The sequence below is a fragment of the Lepidochelys olivacea genome (assembly GCF_965140295.1).
Source record: "Lepidochelys olivacea isolate rLepOli2 genome assembly, chromosome: 24".
Classification (NCBI taxonomy): Eukaryota; Metazoa; Chordata; order Testudines; family Cheloniidae; genus Lepidochelys; species Lepidochelys olivacea.
Window position 1 is genome coordinate 10215670 of NC_140434.1, and position 19588 is coordinate 10235257.

General features: G+C 56.6%; 1 protein-coding gene across 1 annotated transcript in view; it reads left to right on the plus strand.

Moving 5' to 3' along the window:
- Nucleotides 1-18119, plus strand: part of PEA15 (proliferation and apoptosis adaptor protein 15) — a 40502-nt gene extending 22383 nt beyond the window's left edge. The window contains exons 2-4 of the mRNA XM_084613413.1: nt 12647-12822; nt 15535-15690; nt 17962-18119. Coding sequence (XP_084469539.1) covers nt 12651-12822; nt 15535-15690; nt 17962-18026 — 393 coding nt within the window. The 5' untranslated portion in view covers nt 12647-12650 and the 3' untranslated portion in view covers nt 18027-18119. The remainder of the gene's footprint in view (nt 1-12646; nt 12823-15534; nt 15691-17961) is intronic.
- The last annotated feature ends 1469 nt before the right edge of the window (nt 18120-19588 follow it).

The window sequence follows — 19588 nt, forward strand, 5'->3', positions numbered from 1 at the left end:
TTCCCCTCCTTGCTGAAATGCAGCCACCTCTGGGGTGGGGTGGGGCAGCTGTGTAACAGCTGCTTGGCACTTTGGGACAGGAAGTGAAGGAAAATCCTGTCACCATGTGAAACAGCAGCGGGTTGCACAGAGGTGAGATGGGCTCCTGCTACTGGAGGTTTCACCCACCTCTGTAGTGGAATGAGTGTGCTCTCCCCCCAGCTCCCCTCCTCTGGGGCTGGCTCTGGGGGGCCTCCTGTTCCTGAGCCCCCAAAGGGGAGCTGGAGCTTCCCCAGGCAGAGACAGAGAGGAGAAGGGGACAGGGCTCTAAGAAAAACACTCGCTGTAGATTTGCCCCCTGCCAGCAGCAGGATGGGGCGATGGGGCCGGGTGTGGAGCATAGAGACGGGCTACAGTAGCAGCAGCAGCCCTCCCCCCCCATCTCTGTGATTTGGGCCCTGGCCTCCCGGAAGTTTGGGAGATGGGGAGACCCTGATCTCTATGTTCCCTGCATCTTGTCTGCCTGCTCCAGGCCCTTCTGGTGGCTGGAGAAGCCAACACTGTCCTGACTGCCCTGAGTCATGGGGTGTGCAGGGGCCGCTGCTCGGAGGGGCCCTGGGGAGCCCGTGAGTAGGCTGAGGCAGGGAGTGTGGGCTTGTTTTCCCTCCAGGGCCCCATGGGGGCTGTCGTCTCTGAGCCAGACTGTTATGGGGATCCAGTTAAATAGCGATAGATGAGGATCATTTTGGAGATGCATTAAGCTGCAGTTAGAAGGGCCTGATTTATAGCTGCTTAGCCTCAGGGAACACACTGGCATTTAACTAACATGCAGTTACTGAGCTCATGTGCCGTGATGGCCCCATGATAACCCGCCTGACACACGGTAACTGAACTGGGATCATGGACAGCACGTGCTGCAACTGACATGCAATGATGCCACATGCTGTGACTGCACATGTGATGGCAGCACATCCCATAAGTAGCATGCAACTGGCATGTCCTACATGATCACACATGACATAGCAGACCACACTGTCCTGATTAATGTGTGTCCTACACCACATAGCCGAGCTCACATGTCACCGTACACAGCTGGCGTGCCATATATTACCCCACGTGCCATAACAATCCAATGCTAACTAACCTGACACGTGGCAACTGGCCTGGGAGAACCAAAATCATATGCCATAAATGACATGGGACTTCCAACAGCACATGCTATAGTTGATCTCACATGTGATACCGTGGTACTATCATTCCATAAACGACCACATTATCATGCCATAACAGACAGGCGATAATTTACCATTGGTAATATCATTTGGGCTGCAGTAACTGAAAGCATATGTTGTAACTTATGTACAATAATGGACTTGACACATGTAACCCCAGAACATGCTGTAACATCTCACATGTGATAACATACAACTGACATGCAATAAATGAACCAAAGTGCCCTCCCCATCACTGACAAAGTGTGTCACTTATTAACCCCGGCACCACAGTTCCTGCAGCCGGAGGCTATTGGGCCTGATTCTTATTTAAGGGAAGGCCCCTTTACCCTACCAGAGTGCTGCGAAGGGGCCTTCCTATAACTGCCAGTCAGACATTATTGGTCACCTTCAGTTAAGCTGCCATGGAGCTATTTCTGGGATCCGTTTCTCGTCCACCGTTTTAGGCAGGGATAATACGTTCTATAGCATTTTTCCTCCACGGATCTCAAAGAGCTTTACAAGGAAGATCGAGGAAACTGAGGCACGGAGACTCACCCAAGGTCATTGAGCGAGTCTGTGGCAGAGCTGACAACAGAACCCAGGTGCCCTGACTTAGCCAAAGCTTATCCACCGGTTTGGTGGGTTTGCTGTCACAGAGAAGGTGCAGGGCATATGACACTAATGGGCAGTAGGGGGTGCTGTGGAGCATCTTGCTTTGAGATTGGTTGGTGGACCCCTTTCCTACTGGTTCAAGGCTATTGTCTGTTTGCTGTAAATTTTGTGTGAATCCACAGTAACCTACAATGGCTTGGGGGCTGAGTGGCAGGGTCATCTTTATCAGTCTATTTGAGAGCTTGTAGAGATTAACCCCAGAGGATTTTCTGCAGAACTTACAAAGTGAAAGAGAAGTGCCATGAGCTGGGATGCAGGTGGGACACGTACATCCATGTCACCCGGGAGCAGTTGTTTTGGGTCCAAATGTCCATGGAAGTCAATCGAGTTTGGCTCAGAGGGCACTGGCCATTCAGGGTTTGGGGCATGGGACTGGAAGGGTCAAGGCCTGGCCAGACTGATTTGGGAAAGGCAGATGAGAGCTGGAACAGCATGGGCTGCGCTGGGCTGACTTGGGTTAGGAGAACTGAGCTGAGCTTCTCTGGGCATTCTTTGCACTAATGAATATGTACTGCACTAGCATAGGGGCAGCTTACCCTCAGGAAAGATAGGAACAGCTCCTCTCCCAGATCCAGGCAGAGAACCTGACTCCCCGTGTCCCCACTCTAACTACTAGACCCCACTCCTCTCCCAAAGCTGGGAATAGAACCCAGGAGTTCTAACCCACAGGCCCCCTCCTCTAACAGCACTAAGCCCCGCTTCCAGCCAGCTCTGTACCATACTCTTTTCTTTGTGCCACCCAGCTTGCTTGGGAAACGGGCAGGAAGCCAGGCTGGGCAGTTTATTATCCCTGAAGGGCTGTGTTACCCTGGCGGGACAAAAGTGCGAGAAAGGAATAAACGAAACAAAAAGAGTGGGAGAAGAAAAGGGAGAAGAGAGAAAAACAGTCAGAATGAAATGCGGGGGAGTGAATGAGAAGTGAAAGGCTTGGATGAATGGGGAGGAAACCTTCCCTGGGATGGCGTGAATGGGAGAGACCAGCAGAGAAAGGATCCCCCTGTGCACCACACTTGCAAGTTGCAGGGGCAGCCCGGAATACAGAGTGCAAAAAACTCTGCTTGCAACAACAGCGGAAAAAAGAACCCAGGAGACCGGGCCAAGAGCCGAGCCAATGATTCATTGTTTCAGGAAGACAGGCCAGCTGGGAAACGTTTCCCTTTAAAGAAACACAACAGGAATTTCCCCTTCCCAGTGGAACCCGGAGAATAGAAAAGCAGCCCGGAGAAAGGGGGTGGCCTGTGAGGTTTCTATGGAGAGAAAATGGGGCCAGGAAATGCACTTGTGTGCGCATGATACACATGCCCTCCTTCCCCCATGGCCTGTGCACAGCTGGGGCGTAAGCGGCCTGTGGCAGGAGATGGAGTCGTGGCCACTTGAAATGAACAGTTCGTGTAGCAGTGAGATGGGGCTGGTAGCAACAGTCCCAGACTCTAGAAAGGGGTTAGATATGATCCCTGAGCCCAACACTTGGGTAGATAACGTGATGTCTGGTGAAACAGATACAGCTTTGTCAGTGGAGAGGTGCGGGGGATGTGGGGGTTGCAGAGGAGGAGACTCTCATGTCTGCAGTGGGGAGAGGGTGTGGCTGGAGAGGAAGGAGGAGGCTGTTGCTAGAAGGCAGAAGATATCCAGCGACGGGTAAGGGCAGGGGGCCTGGCTGGACCACAGCCTGGAATGATTAAACAGGGAGATCCTGAACCGAGCAGGCAGACAGTGGGGTTATCTGGGGATGGGGGTGTCTCTGTCTAGCTAACTGCCCTCAATTGTGTATAAAATTCCAGTCCTGCTCCTGGATCCAACATTTCTGGTCTACATCCGGGCACCCCCTCCCAGACTTGAGCGCTCTGAGCTCTTCCCAGCAAAAGGAGAGGGTGGGTATGGCAGGGCAAAGGGCTCTGTAGGGATTGGCTGTGGGTGCAGGCCTGGGTTTCGGGCACCACCCAGCGCAGGCGTGTTTGGCTCCAGGTTTATGGCTTGGGTCTCTTCTACACTGAGGGACCCTCTGTGGGAGTCGGGCTAGGATCCCAGTCTGGCTTCAGTGTTTGTTCTCGGTGAATCTGGTTATTCCAGAGGGGATGATGCTCTGTTGGACAGTGTAGAGATAGGGGCATCCAGCTTTCAGCACCCTCTAGTGTTTGTGCCAAGGACAGACGTTCTTAGCTCAGGAAATGCCTCTTGAGAGCGACAAAATAAACCCAGCTGGGCTGTTAGCAGCAAAACCTGGGGTCTCTGTCCCAAATCTTTACCAAAATCAGGGTGTGTGTATCATGGGTGGGGCTGGGACCAGGGTGAGAGTGCTATAGAAACCGCAGCCCCAGAGACATGGGGATGGAGGGAGACGTTAGAGAGATGAAGGAGTTGGATGGATCCCAGAGAACGATGCGGGGATGGAGGAAGGGAGGGGTAGTTTCTGGAGATGGAGGAATGGATATTGGGGCATTGGATACTGGTGGCCAGACGTGATGGATAGATTCCATCCCGTGATAGGTGATCGCTGGCTGGTTACAATGGATGGATCGATACCGTGGACAGACGTATGGATTGACACACAGATTCTGTGGCAGACAGATGGATACTGGGGATGGATGGATGGATGGAGCCCCACTTTGCCCCCATGCCAGGCTGGCTAGCTGCTGGGCTCCCTGCTCCCTTTCCATCAGGAAAGGTCAGAGACAAGCTGGACCCTGACAGAACTAATCCCCGCTCTCCTCCCCCCACATGTTTCACCAGGCACCAGGTGTGTGGGATTGGGGGGGGGGGTGCTGCCTGGGGGAGAAGGAGAGAAAGAAGAAAACATTAAGTGAAAGAAATAGTGGTTGCCATGGCGACCGTCTTTACCGTCATGGTGGATGGCAGTTGTTTCCAGGGCAACCAAGAGGAAACGAGGTGGCTCAGTGGCGGGGGGGGGCTGGGCTCTGGGGCGATGTTGTGCCCTGTTGCCAGATCTCAGGCCTGGGGAAGCCCCCTTAGGTCCCATCTCCTCCCACGCCCAGAGCCCAGCATGAGGTCACCCCTACAGACTTCCCCAGCAGCCCAGAACTCCCAGTGGCCCCCCTTGGGGGGTCTATACCCTGCAGCCAGATCTGTTCTCTTGTCATGGAGCGACAGGGCTCCCCACCCTTCCCCTGGGGGACTCGCTGTCAGGGCTCTGAAGACTCTTCTCCCCCTCTGCCATTGCCCAGCGGGGTGGATTTAACCCTTTTCATCTCTCCCCCTAACTCATACTCCTCTCTTGCCCTCCCCCGCCCCGCTTTGAACTCCCCTCGCTCGGCCGATGTCTTTGTGGCCCCACGGGGCTGGAAAGGGAGAGGGATGAGGCTGGGGGGTAGCATGCCTGGGTGCAGGGGAAGGAGCCAGATACAGTTCCATAAATACCTGTGTGCGGTGGGGTTGTCACGAGGCGGGGGGTGTTGGTCTCATTCTACTGCGGGGGGGCATCAGATGTGATGTGTGTGTACTGGGGAGTGTCAGTACGTCTGTGTGTGCTGCGGGTGTCGGGATATGTCTTCGGGGGTATTAGATGGAGCGTGTCTCTGTCTTTCTGTCTGGGGGCTCTTATCCGTGGGGGCTGTCGGTAGATGGTTTTGTGTGTGGGTGTGTTGGGCGTGCCAGGATACGTCGCCTTTCGGGGGTGTCAATAGATGGTGGGGTGTTGGGGGTATCAGGGTAGGTGTGAGTGCTTGGGCAGAATCGGTTCATCCCTGTGTCTCTCTGCATAGGCAGCTGGGGTGCTCAGCACTCTGGGAGGGGAGGCGCCTGTGGACAGGGGTGAGTGTGCAGTGAAGTGTGACATGATTGTGTGTGTCGCGGCATCTCCAGCACTTTTGCTCTGTGCAGCTCCCATCTCTGTCAGAACCAATGAGCGTCACCTGAGTCGCAGCCCAGCCGGCCCGATCCCAGGGATGCCACAGCCCGAGTGGGCTCGCTGTGCTGTGTGTGTGCGCGTGGACATATGTGCGCACACACGCTGAGTGACTGTGGCGTGGTATGAGCGTGCGACTGTGGAGGGTGCATGTCACTGTGTCAGGGGGTGTGTGCAGGGGAGTGGCGGGCTAGGGAGAGCAGAATGATGCTGTTTGCTCTGGGTGTGCGCCCACTTGGGCTTTGTGTCATTGTGCTGGGTGTGTGTTTGAGCGAGTTTTGGGGGCGGGGGGGTCTGTGTCTGAACTCAGAAGAGGAGTGCATCAGAGTGATGGTGTCTACGGTGTGTATGTCATTGTGTAGGGGTGTGTGAGTGTGTGGAATTTTGCAGAGTTGTGTGCTGGAGAATAATTGTGTAGGAATGTGTGTCATGTACTGATGGGGGGTCTGAGTGTAAGTGAGTAGGGGTATGAGCGTGATTGTGCCAGGGTGTGAGTGTGATTTGACAGGGCTGCGGGAATGGGTGTCATTGTGGTGGGGTGTGAGTGTGATTTGACAGGGCTGTGAGACTGGGTGTGATTGTCCCAGGGTGCGAGTGTGATTTGACAGGGCTGTGGGAATGGGTGTGATTGTGCTGGGGTGCGAGTGTGATTTGACAGGGCTGTGAGACTGGGTGTGATTGTCCCAGGGTGTGAGTGTGATTTGACAGGGCTGTGGGAATGGGTGTGATTGTGCCAGGGTGCGAGTGTGATTTGACAGGGCTGCGGGAATGGGTGTGATTGTGGTGGGGTGTGAGTGTGATTTGATAGGGCTGTGAGACTGGGTGTGATTGTCCCAGGGTGCGAGTGTGATTTGACAGGGCTATGGGAATGGGTGTGATTCTGCGGGGGTGCGAGTGTGATTTGACAGGGCTGCGGGAATGGGTGTGATTGTGCCGGGGTGCGAGTGTGATTTGACAGGGCTGCGGGAATGGGTATGATTGTGGGGGGGAGTTAGTGAGTGTGCAGGGCTTGGAGTATCCCTTAAAATAGCAGTGTAGGTGTGCATGAGTGTGTGCAGTGGGGTGTGTGAGCAAGCTGGGAGAGCTCCTGTGTCTGCCAGGGGCTCCATGTGTTGCTGCTTGGGAACATGAATCTGGGTCTGGTCACCAGCCCTGGCATCTCCTCCCTGCTGAGCAGCCTCCCAGCTAGGAACAAGTGTCACCACATGGCGTGTTTATCAGCGGGGGCGTCTTTCTTATTCAGGTCGCTGGTTCGGTGCCTCGCCTTAATCTGCCCAAAACTGTCTGAAAATCCGGCCATTCCCCCAGATCCCTAGGTCATTAATGGCTGGATTGGAGCAGAAATAACAGGGTAGCAGAATAATGAGAGAGAGCAAGAATGCAGGGGAGGGGCAGTTCATTCCAACCCTTCCCTCCGTTCTTGAAAATGAACAAACCCTTCCTCGGTGTGTGTACAGGCACACACACACACATACTAGGGCTCACCCTCCCCCCCCCACGCCTCCCCCAGCTCCTGCTGGGCAGTTTCATCTGGATGACAAAACCAGTGACATTTTCCCCATGGAATTGGCAGATTTCTGCCTCCTGGAACAAAACTCAGCAGCAGTAAAACCCTGGGCTCTGGCCACATTTGCCAGGAAAGCCATTGCCACTGGTGAAAACACCCCATGCCCACTAGTGAAAATTGCGCACGCATTTATGTGTGGGGATTGTTTGGGCTCCAGGCCCCACATCTCTGGGCGGATCCCAGAGCAAGCCCCGGGATTTGAACTCTAATCTCTAACCTGTGCCTCAGGCTGGAGATAACAGACCCCTCAGGGGTCTGTGCCAACCTGGAAGCAATGTCGAGCTCGGGTGGGGTTTATTAGGGGAGTTCGTTGGGGCCAAGGAAAGATCAATGGAATAGGTTCAGAACCATGATGGAATCCAGCAGCCCCGAACTTCCTGCTTTAGGATAGAAAGCTCCCAGAGTGGCTGTTATTGGATTTGGAGAAAACTGATCTTCCTATGCCCTCTGGGCATGCTCAGCTGCCAGGCAGCTATCCACAGGTGCACGCACTTGTATCCATAGGCAAACACCTATAGAGACAAACCTACAGCGCTAGACATCTCTACTTGTACACATGCTTATCACATAGGCCTGCTATACGAGCTGCCTGACAGCCCACTGCTCCCAAAACTTTGCTGGAGTCTGCACCCAAAGGGCCATGGCGCTCAGAGTGAGCTGCGTGGGCGGGTGGCAGACCTGTCAAACCTGCCCTTTAATCTTGTGCATAAGAAAGACCGGTTGGTGTCTGCTGAAATTGCTGAAGGGGAGATGACAGAGCTAAGGAGGGTCCAGCTGCTGGCTCAGAAATCTCTCGGGATCTTGTTTTCTTTTTCATTACACACCAAGCGTGTCTGCCTCGCATTGATCCTGTTACCAAGGGCAATATCTGGAAAATACTGCCCAGTGGCTGCCCACCAACAACCTGTGCCCAAGGGGACATCTTACCCCTCCGCCCCCCCCCCCCCACCATGAGAGACCATTCCTTGCCTTTAGAGCTCTGGCTGCGGGGAATTTTATATCAGTCCAATCACAGAGACAGGGGTTAGCCACAAAGTCTCTGGTCTCTGAATGGATCCCACTACTAACACCATAGAGTTTAAGGTCAGAAGAGACCACCAGATCATCCAGTCCGACCTCCATAGCACAGGCTGCCAACCTCATCAGCACCCACACCCAACAACCAAATTTAGACACCCACCCGCAAGGTCACTGCTGATCTGAGCTGAGGGAAAGTTCCTTCCTGACCCCATGTATGGTGATCAGTAAGACCCTGAGCAGGTGAGTGAGAACCAGCCAACCAAGCACCTGAGAGAGAGAATGCTGGATGCCATCCCAGAGCCCTGGCTCTCCCCATCCAGTGTCCTGTTCCCAGCTGTGGCCATCCCTGATGCTTCAGAGGAAGGAGATATAAAAAACAAACAGAGAATACATTGTGGGGGCAGCAGGGATGGGAGAATCCCTTCCTGACCCCTGCAGGCAGCCAGCTGAAACCCTGAAGCATGCGCTTTTAGGGATAGAAGACATGAACCAGAAGTGAGGCCCATGGCTGCTGAGCCCTGCCACCCACCATCGCAAGCAACCCCATCGTACAATCACACTCATAAATTTATCCCACTCTCTCTTAACGTTAATTGTTTGCTCCCAGCCCCCAACTCCTAGGAGAGGCTGTTCCAGAGCCTCCCTCTTTTGAGGGTTAGAAACAGTCTTTTAATTACCAGCCTGAATTTGTTCCTCAGTTTATATTCATTTGTTCTTATGCCAACATTGTCCTTTAGCCTAAAAGCTCTTCTCCTCCCCTGGTATTAACCCCCCGGTGTATTTAGAGAGAGCGATCATAGCCCATCTCAGCTTTCTTTTTGCTAAGAAAGCCCAACTCTTCCAGTCTCCTCTCCTAGACAGGCCTCCATTCCCCGGTCCCTCCTAGCAGCTCTGCTCTGCACCTGTCCAGGTCAAACTCATCTTTCTTGAACATGGGTGGCCAGAACTGGACACAGTATTCCAAAGGAGGTCTCCCCTGCACCTTGTACACTGGCCCTAATACTTCTCTCTCTCGCCTGAAAATGCACCAACCCTTGCTATGTTGTTCCTCTAGTTAATTACCCCCACTGTTAAAAATGCCGTATTTCCAGTCTGACTTTGTCCCACTTCATCTTCTAGCCGTGGGATCGTGTTAGACTTTTCTCGGCTAGACTGAAAAGCCCGCTCTTAAATATTTGTTCCCAGTGTAGGTTCTTTCAGGCTGTGATCAAATCACCACGTAACCTTCTCTTTGTTAAGCTAAATAGATCGAGCTCCTTGCATCTGTCACTCTCAGGCAGGTTTTCTAATCCTTTAATCGTTCCCATGGCTCTTCTCTGAGCCCTCTCCCATTTATCAACCTCCTTTGTGAACTGTGGGCACCAGAACTGGACACAGGATCTAAGCAACAGTCACACTAGTGCCAGACACAACCTGCTCTCACACTAGTGCCAGACACAACCTGCTCTCCCAGGATCTCAGCAACAGTCACACTAGTGCCAGACACAACCTGCTCTCACACTAGTGCCAGACACAACCTGCTCTCCCAGGATCTCAGCAACAGTCACACAACATAACCAGACACAATAACCTCTCTGCTCCTACTCGAGATTCCCGTGTTTATGCATCCAATGATCGCATTAGCTCTTTTGGCCACAACATCACAGTGGGAGCTCACGTTCAGCTGATTACCCACCACAATCCCCAAATCTTTTTTAGCATTCTGTAAGTACGGTTACACTCTTCCTAGATGTATCCTTGCATTTATTAAATGCATTTTGTTTGCTTACGCCCAGTTTATCAAGCGCTCCAGATTGCACTGTGACAGTGACCTGTCCTCTTCATTATTTACCACTTCAATTTTTGTGTCAGCTGCAAACTTTATCAGGCATGATTTTATTGATACAAATGTTAAATAGGGTAGGGCCAAGAACTGATTCCCTGCGGGAGCCCTCTGAAAACTCACCCACTTGATGATGATTCCCCATTTACAGTTACATTTTGAGACTAATCATTTAGCCAGCTTTTAATCCATTTACTGACTGCAGTGTTAATTCTATATCGTTCTAGATTTTTAATCAAAATGTAATGTGGGATCACGTCAAACACTTTGCAGAAGTCTAAGTATATTACAACAACACTGTTTACCTTTATCAACAAAACATGTAATCTCATCAAAAACAGATATCACGTTAGTCTGACAGGATCTATATTTCATAAACCCATGTTGATTGGCATTAATTATATTACCCTCCTTTCATTCTCTAAATTCTAAACTTAATTCTCTCTCCTTCTCTGTCGCTTCCAACTGATAAGCCGCCAGCTTGTAGCAGAAATTATTATCATGAGGCCCAAAGTACATGACTTTGCACTTGGTATAATTGAATTTCATTCCATTTGTGTCACTCCTGTCTCCAAAATGATCTAACAATTCTTGTATAATATTCCGGCCCTCCTCTGTATGGGCGATGCCTCCCCTCCTTGAATCATCAGCAGATTTCATTAGCACGCTCCTGCAAGGTCATTCGTAAAAATATGGACTCAGATCGGTCCCAAGATTGATGCTTGAGGGACTCCATTGGTAACCTCCCTCCAGTCTGATCTTTCACCTTTCAGCACATCCCATAGGAACAGGCTAATCACCGGTTCTGTGAAAAAGCATTTCCTCTGATCACTTGTGAATTTTCCCCTTTCCTATGTCAGTGACTGTCTCTCGTTCTCTGTTTTGAAACAGGGAGAACAGCAGCCCTGGATCTCCCTTCTCAATCCCATTCAGGGTTTTATCACATCCCCTCTCTAAGGGGAGCAGTCCTGATCTCTTCACTGCCATCAGAGGAGTATCCCCAGGCTCCAAGCATCCCCCAGTTGGTGTTGGACACAGAGACAAAACCCAAGGGGTTCAACCAATCAGACGTTTACTGCAACCTCCCAGAGACCGCACCATGACTGGATCCAGTCTGTTCCCTTGCTGGAGAGCGGGTCCCTTAGCAACACAGAGTCTGGGCCCCCAGCATTGCAGGCCTAGTACACCAAGCAGGAACCAAACCCCCAAAGCACAGGCCTCCGCCATTGTAGTTGCTCCTCCGGCTGTACGGCAGTAGAAGGCTGTTGTAGAAGTGGGGGTCAGCTGGGGGGGGTGGGGCACGGAATACACCTCAGTATAGAAGGGCTTTGGCCCTGCCATCTCCTGGGTGAAGCACACCTTGCCTCCCAGCCCAGTTCCCCTGCCCCCTAGGCAGCTCAATTTTGCCTACCTGCTCCCCTCTTCCTGCTTGCTGTGTCTGTACCTAGGTCCTTGGAAGCCTCCTTCACGCGCCCCCTGCTCGCAGCAGGTGGAATTGAACCTGGAGGGGTTCTGTGTGGGGGCCATTGGGCACGGACAGGCCTTGGGGTTCTCGCAGGCTCAGAGGAAGTCCTATAGATGGTTAGTGCAGGGACTTGGCTAGCACTGCGTATGCTTAGCACTGTCTGCAGGGGGGGCCGGCATCACCCAGGGGATGGGCTTAGGGGTAAGTTCCCAGCTCTGCCATTATTTTAAGGCAAGTCGGGGGAAATCCCAACCCCCTTCGTGCCTCAGTTTCCCCATCTGTAGCAGGGGCTCATGTCGAGCACTCAGCAGTGCAGGGGCTGCTATCCCTGCCCTCCCTCATCATTGCAGCCTGGACGCTCCCTACCCTGGTGCTGCCGGCTCCCGGCACGGAGCTGCTGAATCTTTCCGCCAAGGGTTTAATTTTTAAAGGCAGCTGCGCGAGGACAGGAGCCTTATGGTCTGTGGGCCTGATCCTGGGCCGAGTCCCCAGAGACTTGCCCTCCCCCCATGCCGCCCCCACCAGCAGGCCTGTCAGAAGGAACCTGTCTAGAGCAGAATTGGGGGCTCAGTCTCTGTGGCCCAGTGGGTCCTTGGTCCCCTCTGCACCAGAGAAGTGCCGTGGAGTTGAGAGGGAGGGAGGCACTGGGCTGGGTGTCCTGAGGTGACCTAGGGAAGTCCCTATGTCTGTCTTCTCTGTTCAGATTGTCTGGGGCAGGGACTGAGTCTATACAGCACCTGGCACAATGGGGCCCTTGTCTCAGCCCCTAGGCACTTCCAAGTGGTAGATCCTAGTGACAGTGTTAATGTATCTGGGGTCAGGGGTTAGCTGGGCCAATGGCGTTTCTGATGTGGACACGTGGGACCTGGGCCTAGACCACCCCAAATTCATTGCCCGGGGCACTGGGCTGAAACCCCTCCCAGCTGGCTGCACCCGGTGGCGTTGGCAAGGTGAGGTGGCTCTTGGCTCGGAGGAGGGCTGGTGGAGACCCTGGCCTGCCGGGACTGGGTCTAACCGGGCCGCTGTCCGTGTGCTCCCCCTGCAGCGGGATGGCGGAGTATTGCAGCCTGCTGGAGGAGCTGGCGGAGAACATCACCAACGAGGACCTGGACCAGCTGAAGTCGGCCTGCAAGGAGGACATCCCCAGTGAGAAGCACGAGGAGATCACCACAAGCAAAGACTGGTTCAGCTTCCTGGAGAAGCACAACAAGCTGGACAAAGGTGAGCGTGTGCACGGCTCACGCCGCTCAGTCCCGCTAGCCCAGCCCTGTGCTGCCGCCACACCCAGTTCTGCTCACGCCCCTCGTGCCTGACCCCTGATCCTGGACCACGGGCCGCCCAGCAGGCTGCTTGGTGAGCTTTGACTCCCTGACCCAGTGTCCGTGCTGCCCAACACGGTTATTGTTTGGCCCACTCCTCTTGAGGGCTTTGTCCCAGTGGCTGGGTCCCTGTTGATAGAAGCTGGGGATGGAAGGACAGATAGATCTGATGGATGGATGGATGGATGCCTCAGTGATCCGTCCCTCTCCATCAATGCCCCCTCCCCTGTATCTCTCTCTCTCTCTCTGAGGGACGGCTCGGGGGTATTTTATGCCCTGGGGCTGGAGCCCGCCCTCAGCGAATGGCTGGTGAGGATGGATATTTCCATAGCTCATTCCTTTGTCCAAGGGTTGCAGCTCACATGCATGGATCCCCTGGCCCAGCACTGAGATGCAGCCACTTCTGGGGTGGGACCTGGCAGTTTGTTTCACCAACGCAGCACAAGAGTTCAGGTCTGGGAGTGAAAAATAGTTCCCTGAACAACTGAAACCATGATCTGATTCTCCCCTCTCAGAGTGGGGCCAGGACACCTGGGTTTCTCCCCCCCCCGTGCCATGGGACCTTTAATGACATCTTTTATAGGGCAACACCCACCTGCCAAAGGATCACCCACACTGCAGCTTGCAGACGAAGGAGGGCTCCCATCCATGTGCAAGGGGGGCTAATGGAGGTGTCCCACCCAGTTCCTCACTGGGGCTTTTGAGCAAAGTGACATGACCCACCCAACACCCTGGGAACCCATATGGAGCCCAGTGCATGCTGGGACAGCCCTTTGTGGGGGCCGGCACATCAGCTCCTGGTGGAAATGGCCAATTCACACCAGCCACGGGCTGATCTCAGGAGCTCTGTGTCTGTGAGGTGGCCCCTGCATCCACATGGCGCTTTGCAGCAGCTGCAGGGAGAATACTAGCTGCATCACCCCAGGAAGCAGATTGCCAGCCCCTGCCCCAGGGTCTCCACCAGCCCTCCTTCCCCACCCAGGGAGACCTGAAGGTGAAAGCAGCCCAGCCCAGCAGCCTTGGGAACAGCCTGTCCCAGTTCCCAGGAAAGACAGTGACTCAGCAGGCCCAGCCAGGAGACATGAGATGTGTTACACGGAGGTGAAAGTGGTACATGGCGTGTGTGTGTGCATCTGAAGGGGGGGAGGCTCTGCTCCCCAGGGTGCAGAGGAGAGCATGCACACCGAGCACTGACAGACTGAGCCCCTTCCCTGTCTGTCTGAGGGGGGTCGGTCCCCTTCCTGCAGGCTTTGCATTGTGAGGAGCTGGCTAGTTATCACTGCAGCCTGGATGCAGAGCTGAGCGTAGGCTCTGTACAACAAGGTGCCAGTGGGGATTCTCCTGTAGCTCGGGCGAGAGGAGCCTGGGCATTTGGAGCAGGAGGAGCCGTCCCCCAGGCAGCCATGAAATTCCAAGTGAGCTCAGCCCAGAAAGAGACGTGAAGTGCTAGGCAGGGCTGGGATTGTTTGCAGTGAGGCAAAACGCAGCACAAACCTGAGTGATTTCAGTTTCCCAAGGGAAGGGTGATGGTGTCCCCATTATACAGATGGGGAAACTGAGGCACAGCAGCTTGGTGGGTGCTGCGCTGCAGGAGGTGCTGCCGTCTTTCAGATGAGAGAGAGAACAGCTGCCAAGGCCCTTGTTGCTGGGCTCAGAATATCAGCCCCTCTGGGTCGTTTTCTTTCCGGCTCCCTGCAGTCCCAGTCAGAGAGGGGATTTGCCAATGCTCTTCAATCCCGACCCACAGCTCCCTGCTATCCCAGCCCTGGGCTCCCCCCACAGCTCTGCTGGTGCCCCATAATCCTGACCCGCAGCCCCCTGCTAGCCCAGCCCTGGTCTCCCCCCCACCCCCAGCTCTGCCTGTGCCCCTCAATCCTGACCCACAGCCCCCTGCTATCCCAGCCCTGGTCTCCCCCCTCCCCCCACCACCACATTCACAGCTCTACCGATGCCCCTCAATCCCTCAATCCCGCTGCTAGCCCAGCCCTGGCCTCCCGCCGCCCCCACAGCTCCGCCGGTGCCCATGCTGAGCGCTTGTGGCTTTTCTCTTCCACTCCCGGGGAAAGCACAGCATCTCCTGTCTCATTGTTAAAGGAAACTCAGGTCAGTGCAACCTGCCTCCCGAGCGGGAGGAGACATGACCGGCCTGTGCCCACACGCAGTTACACGGGGCGGGTTCAGTGCGGTGAGCCGAGGCGCTGGGTGTGAGGGGATGGGACAACATGACCCCCGGCTGGGCTCACACACTGTTTGGGGTCTGACCCCCCAGCCCGGGGTGGTCATGCCGGCCCTCGGGGCTCTGGCTCCGGCTCTGTTCGAGGCAGCGTCTGATCTGGTCCCTGCGTGTGTGCGGGACCCTGAGTAGAGAGCGGCTGCCACAGCTGCTCTCTGGCTCAGCTGGGCGTTGGGCTCCCTCCCCCACCTCTGGGTCTCGGTCCCCGATTTTGGGTTTGGGGGAGCCAGTTGCACCCATGTGCACGTGGGGAAGACTCTCACCCTCCCTCCCCCGCCCCTGCTGGGCTTTCATCCCTTCTCCCCTCCCCCCCCTCCCCCCGCCAGGCTTTCACCCCCCCCATCCCCGCTGGGCTCTCACCCCCATGCTGTGCCCACACAGACAACCTCTCGTACATCGAGCACATCTTTGAGATCTCGCGGCGCCCGGACCTGCTGACCGTGGTGGTGGCATACCGCACCCAGGTGCTGAAGATATCCGAGGAGGACGAGGTGGACACCAAGCTGACCCGCATCCCCAGCGCCAAGAAGTACAAAGGTCAGAGCCCCCCCCTACACACGCTAGGGCAAGACCATCCCCCACCCATGGGACACGAGACCCCGGGGCCCCCTCCTCTCAGGGCTTGGCTGGGATGTGAGATGCCCCCAGCGTCCCTTTCTGGGTGCTGCTGCAGGGGTGGCAGGAGATGTGGGGCGCTGGGCCCTGCCTGGGGTTATTGGGAAAGGCCAGACGCTGGGGAGATGGGCGTTTCCCAGCAGCCAGGGTGTGGGGGAGCAGTGTGAGAGACTTGGGGTGGGATGTTTGTGGAGGGGTGCAGGGTGACAGCAGGGTTGCCAACTTTCTATCACTAATTTTATTCTGCCTCCCTCCATGGCTCACTCTCCTCCACCCTCATTCACTTTCACTGGGCTGGGGCAGGGGGTTGGGATGTGGGAGGGGGTGAGGGCTCTAAATGGGGGTACGGGCTCTGGGGTGGGGCCAGAAATGAGGGGTTCAGGGAGCCGGGGGGGGCTTTGGGCTGGAGCAGGGAGTTGGGGTGCAGGAAGGGGGAGGGTTCAAGCTCTGGGGTGTGGCTGGGGATGAGGGGTTTGGGGTGCAGGAGGGGGCTCCAGGCTGGGGGTTGGTGCTGAGGGATTTAGAGTGTGGGAGCAGGCTGCAGGTTGAGGCAGCGGGTTGATGTGCAGGTGGGGTGAGGGCTCTGGGGTCCAGGAGGGGGCTCTGGGTTTGGGGGGGGCTCATGACTGGGGGTTGGGGTGCAGGAGGGGTTACAGGCTCTGGGCTGGGACTGGGGATGAGGAGTTTGGGGTGCAGGAGGGGACTCTGGGTTTTGGGGGGCTCAGGGCTGGGGCAGGGAGTTGGGGCGTGGGCTTACCTCAGGCAGCTCCTGGTCAGCGGAGCAGCAGGGCTAAGGCAGGCTGCCGGCCCGGAAGCAGCCAGCAGGTCCAGCTCCTAGGTGGTGGTGGGGACAGGAGGCTCCGTGGCATGCACTGCTCTCACCTGCAGGCACCTCCTCCCCAGCTCCCATTGCCCAGAAACCGGCCAGTGGGAGTGCGGAGCCAGTGCTTGGGGCAGGGGCAGCACGCGGAGCCCCGTGGTCTCCCCTGCCTAGGAGCCGAACCTGCTGCTGGCCACTTCTGGGGCGCAGTACGGAGCCAGGACAGGTAGGGACTAGCCTGCCTTAGCGCCACAGCACCGCCGACCAGACTTTTAACAGCCCGGTCGGCAGTGCTGACCGGAGCCACCAGGGTCCCTTTTCCACCGGGTGTACTGGTCAAAAACCGGACACCTGGTCACCCTAGGCAACAGGCACTGGGGAGACAGGGCCGGTCTTTGCCACAGTCTCCCTCCTTTCCCCCCCCCCCCCAGGCCCCTGCTGAGATAGCCCCACCTCCTCCTCTGGGCCCCGGCAGGATGGAACCACAGTAACCAGGCCAGCGCCTCATCCTCCCGCGACACCCCCAGTGCCTGGAGTTGCCAGTGGGGCTGCGGGATGGGCTGGGGGCTGGGGGGAGTACTGCCTGGTGCTGGCTCCCTGGGATTCAAGTAGCAGCAATGTCTCTCTGGGCTTGGATCCCCCCTGCAGGGACTGAGTGATGGGGGGAGGGTGGCGGGCTGAGTGACCTTGCTGAAGGAGGACTAGACCTCCCAGTAAGGATCCAGACGGCCAGGCTGCCCCTCTCCCAGGGGCACTTAGCCTGGACCTGGGAACCCGAGCACTGGGCTAGGGGATGGGCCCTCCCTTCCACTGCCCAGATTTAACTCTTCCCCTGGACCTGGCTGGGGCTGGGCGACCCAGCCAGGCGGGGGCTGCTGTCCCAACTGGTGTGACAGACCCGAACAGTCCCACAGGGCAGCAAGGGTCCTGCCTGGCACTAGCCCCTTGGTTGCAGCAGGGTCACAAGGATGCATCTTTCCTCCCTATGCGATTTCCACGGAGAGCCCCACGTGGGTCTATGGGCGGTGGAGGAAGGGGCCATTCCTGGGGTTCCCCAATCTGAGCCTTGTTTCAGGGGCATGGAGCCACCTGCCGGCGCTCAACCCCAGGACGTGTCCAGAACTGAGCAGGGCCCCAGGCCTGGAACCCCACTCCTGGGACTGCCGCCCCTGCCGTCGTGCATGGCAGCCTCTTAGCCAGCAGCCGCAAGAGGCCTTTAGCGGCTGCGTGGGATGCCACCAGGGGGTTACGTCTCTCACAGTCCTACAGAGCCCATGGCAGGCCAGCCTATGGGTTAAATGTTGGGGGGGGGGCAATGAGGAAATCCTCCCCCCCAGCACCCGCATTCACTCTCCTCCCCTGTCTCTCTGCAGACATCATCCGGCAGCCCTCGGAAGAAGAGATCATCAAACTGGCCCCCCCACCCAAGAAAGCCTGAGTGGGGGGGCGGAGGAGGAAGAAGGGGTTGGCTGCCAGACCCACCACTCCCCCCCCCCGCTCTGCCACCGTCATCCCCACCCCGCCAGCCCGGCTTGCCCCCCCTCCCCCGCCACTCCTCACCTTCTGCCACCCAATGGTGGGGGGAGAGCTTTGGCCACTAACACAGTCTTAATGCCCCCCCTCCCCAGCATGTGTCTGGCCTTTGGGATGGGAGGGCTGATACCGATGAGCCCCGGGAGAGGGGCTGGGCTGCTTGGGTCGGGGTGGGATGGGGGGCGGGGGGGCGGACATTCCTATGCAAGCAGAGATCCATGCCTCCCACTCCCCCAGGCCGGGTTTGCCCTCGACTCATGCATGCCCCCTTGTTAGGGGAGATGGGGCTGGATCCGAAGGGAACATCCCCCAGAGGAGAACCCGGAGCAAGCCGAGGAAGGAAAAGAGAGAGCGGGGCGGCAGGGAAAGTAGGAATGGAGGGAGAGTGGGGGGGGGCAGTGGGGTCCCCAAGCGGGTAACTCACTGTGAAGCAAAGGGCGGGGCTAGCACGGTTAAAGGGCTCTGGTGTGATGGGAGCTGTGGGTTGGCGGGGCAGGGCTTGGGGAGAGCAGACTCACCCAGTTGGTGTGACCGGGGGGAGCTGTCCCACTGGCCCAGCAGCCCCTCCCCCCGCAGCTCTAGTCCCTCTCAGGATCAGGCCCTTCAACTGTTCCAGGACCCGTGCCCCAAAAGCAGCCGGGGAGGCCGTGCCGCAGCAGGGGGGAAGGGACTGGAGCGTTGTGTCCAATCCCCGGGGCCTGGGCCCAGCTTGTGAGCACCCTCCCCACTCCCTGCACCGAGGAGCCCAGCACGGGCAGGCGCCCTCCCAGAAACCATGCGAAGGAGCTGCCAGGCCCCTCCCAATCACAGCTGAGGAAGGGTCCCCACGGTGGGTGAGGGACAGCCCTGGGGTCAGGGTAGGGAATCCAGACCTGGGTAAAGCCCAGGGCCTAGGTTGGGGCAGGGGTATTGGGTAGAAATACCAGCCCCCACCCCATCAGTGTCAGCTCCCCATCCTCTCTCCAGTCAGTCCGCCCCCAGAGCACACCCACAGACTCTCCTGGGGTTTTGTGCACACGTGCTGGCAAAAAAGCACCCTTTGTGCCCACAGGCACACTCGTGAACACACACACTCGTGCACACACGCTCATGCTCGCACACCCAAGCACACGCTCTCTTGCATTTGCACACTTGTGCAGTCACATATGCACACACTTGTGCCTTTGCGCACACACAGACCTTCCCACAACTACATGTGCTTGTGAATTTTGCACATGTAGCCCCTCGCCTCCCCCATTATTTCTCCCCACCCCTCGTCACAGGGCTGGGAGGTGGGCCCTGTGAATGAGGCTGCGAAGGGAGCTGGAGCTGGCCAGTCCCATGTGGGTACCGGCCATGTGGCTGACAGATCAGGGTCCCAGATGGAGAGAGGATGGGGTCCCCTAAGAGTTGGGAAGGGGGGGGAGGGCAGGAGATGCCCCAGCTCAGCTGGTACCAGTTTGCTTTGTTTCTGGGGGTGCCAACAAA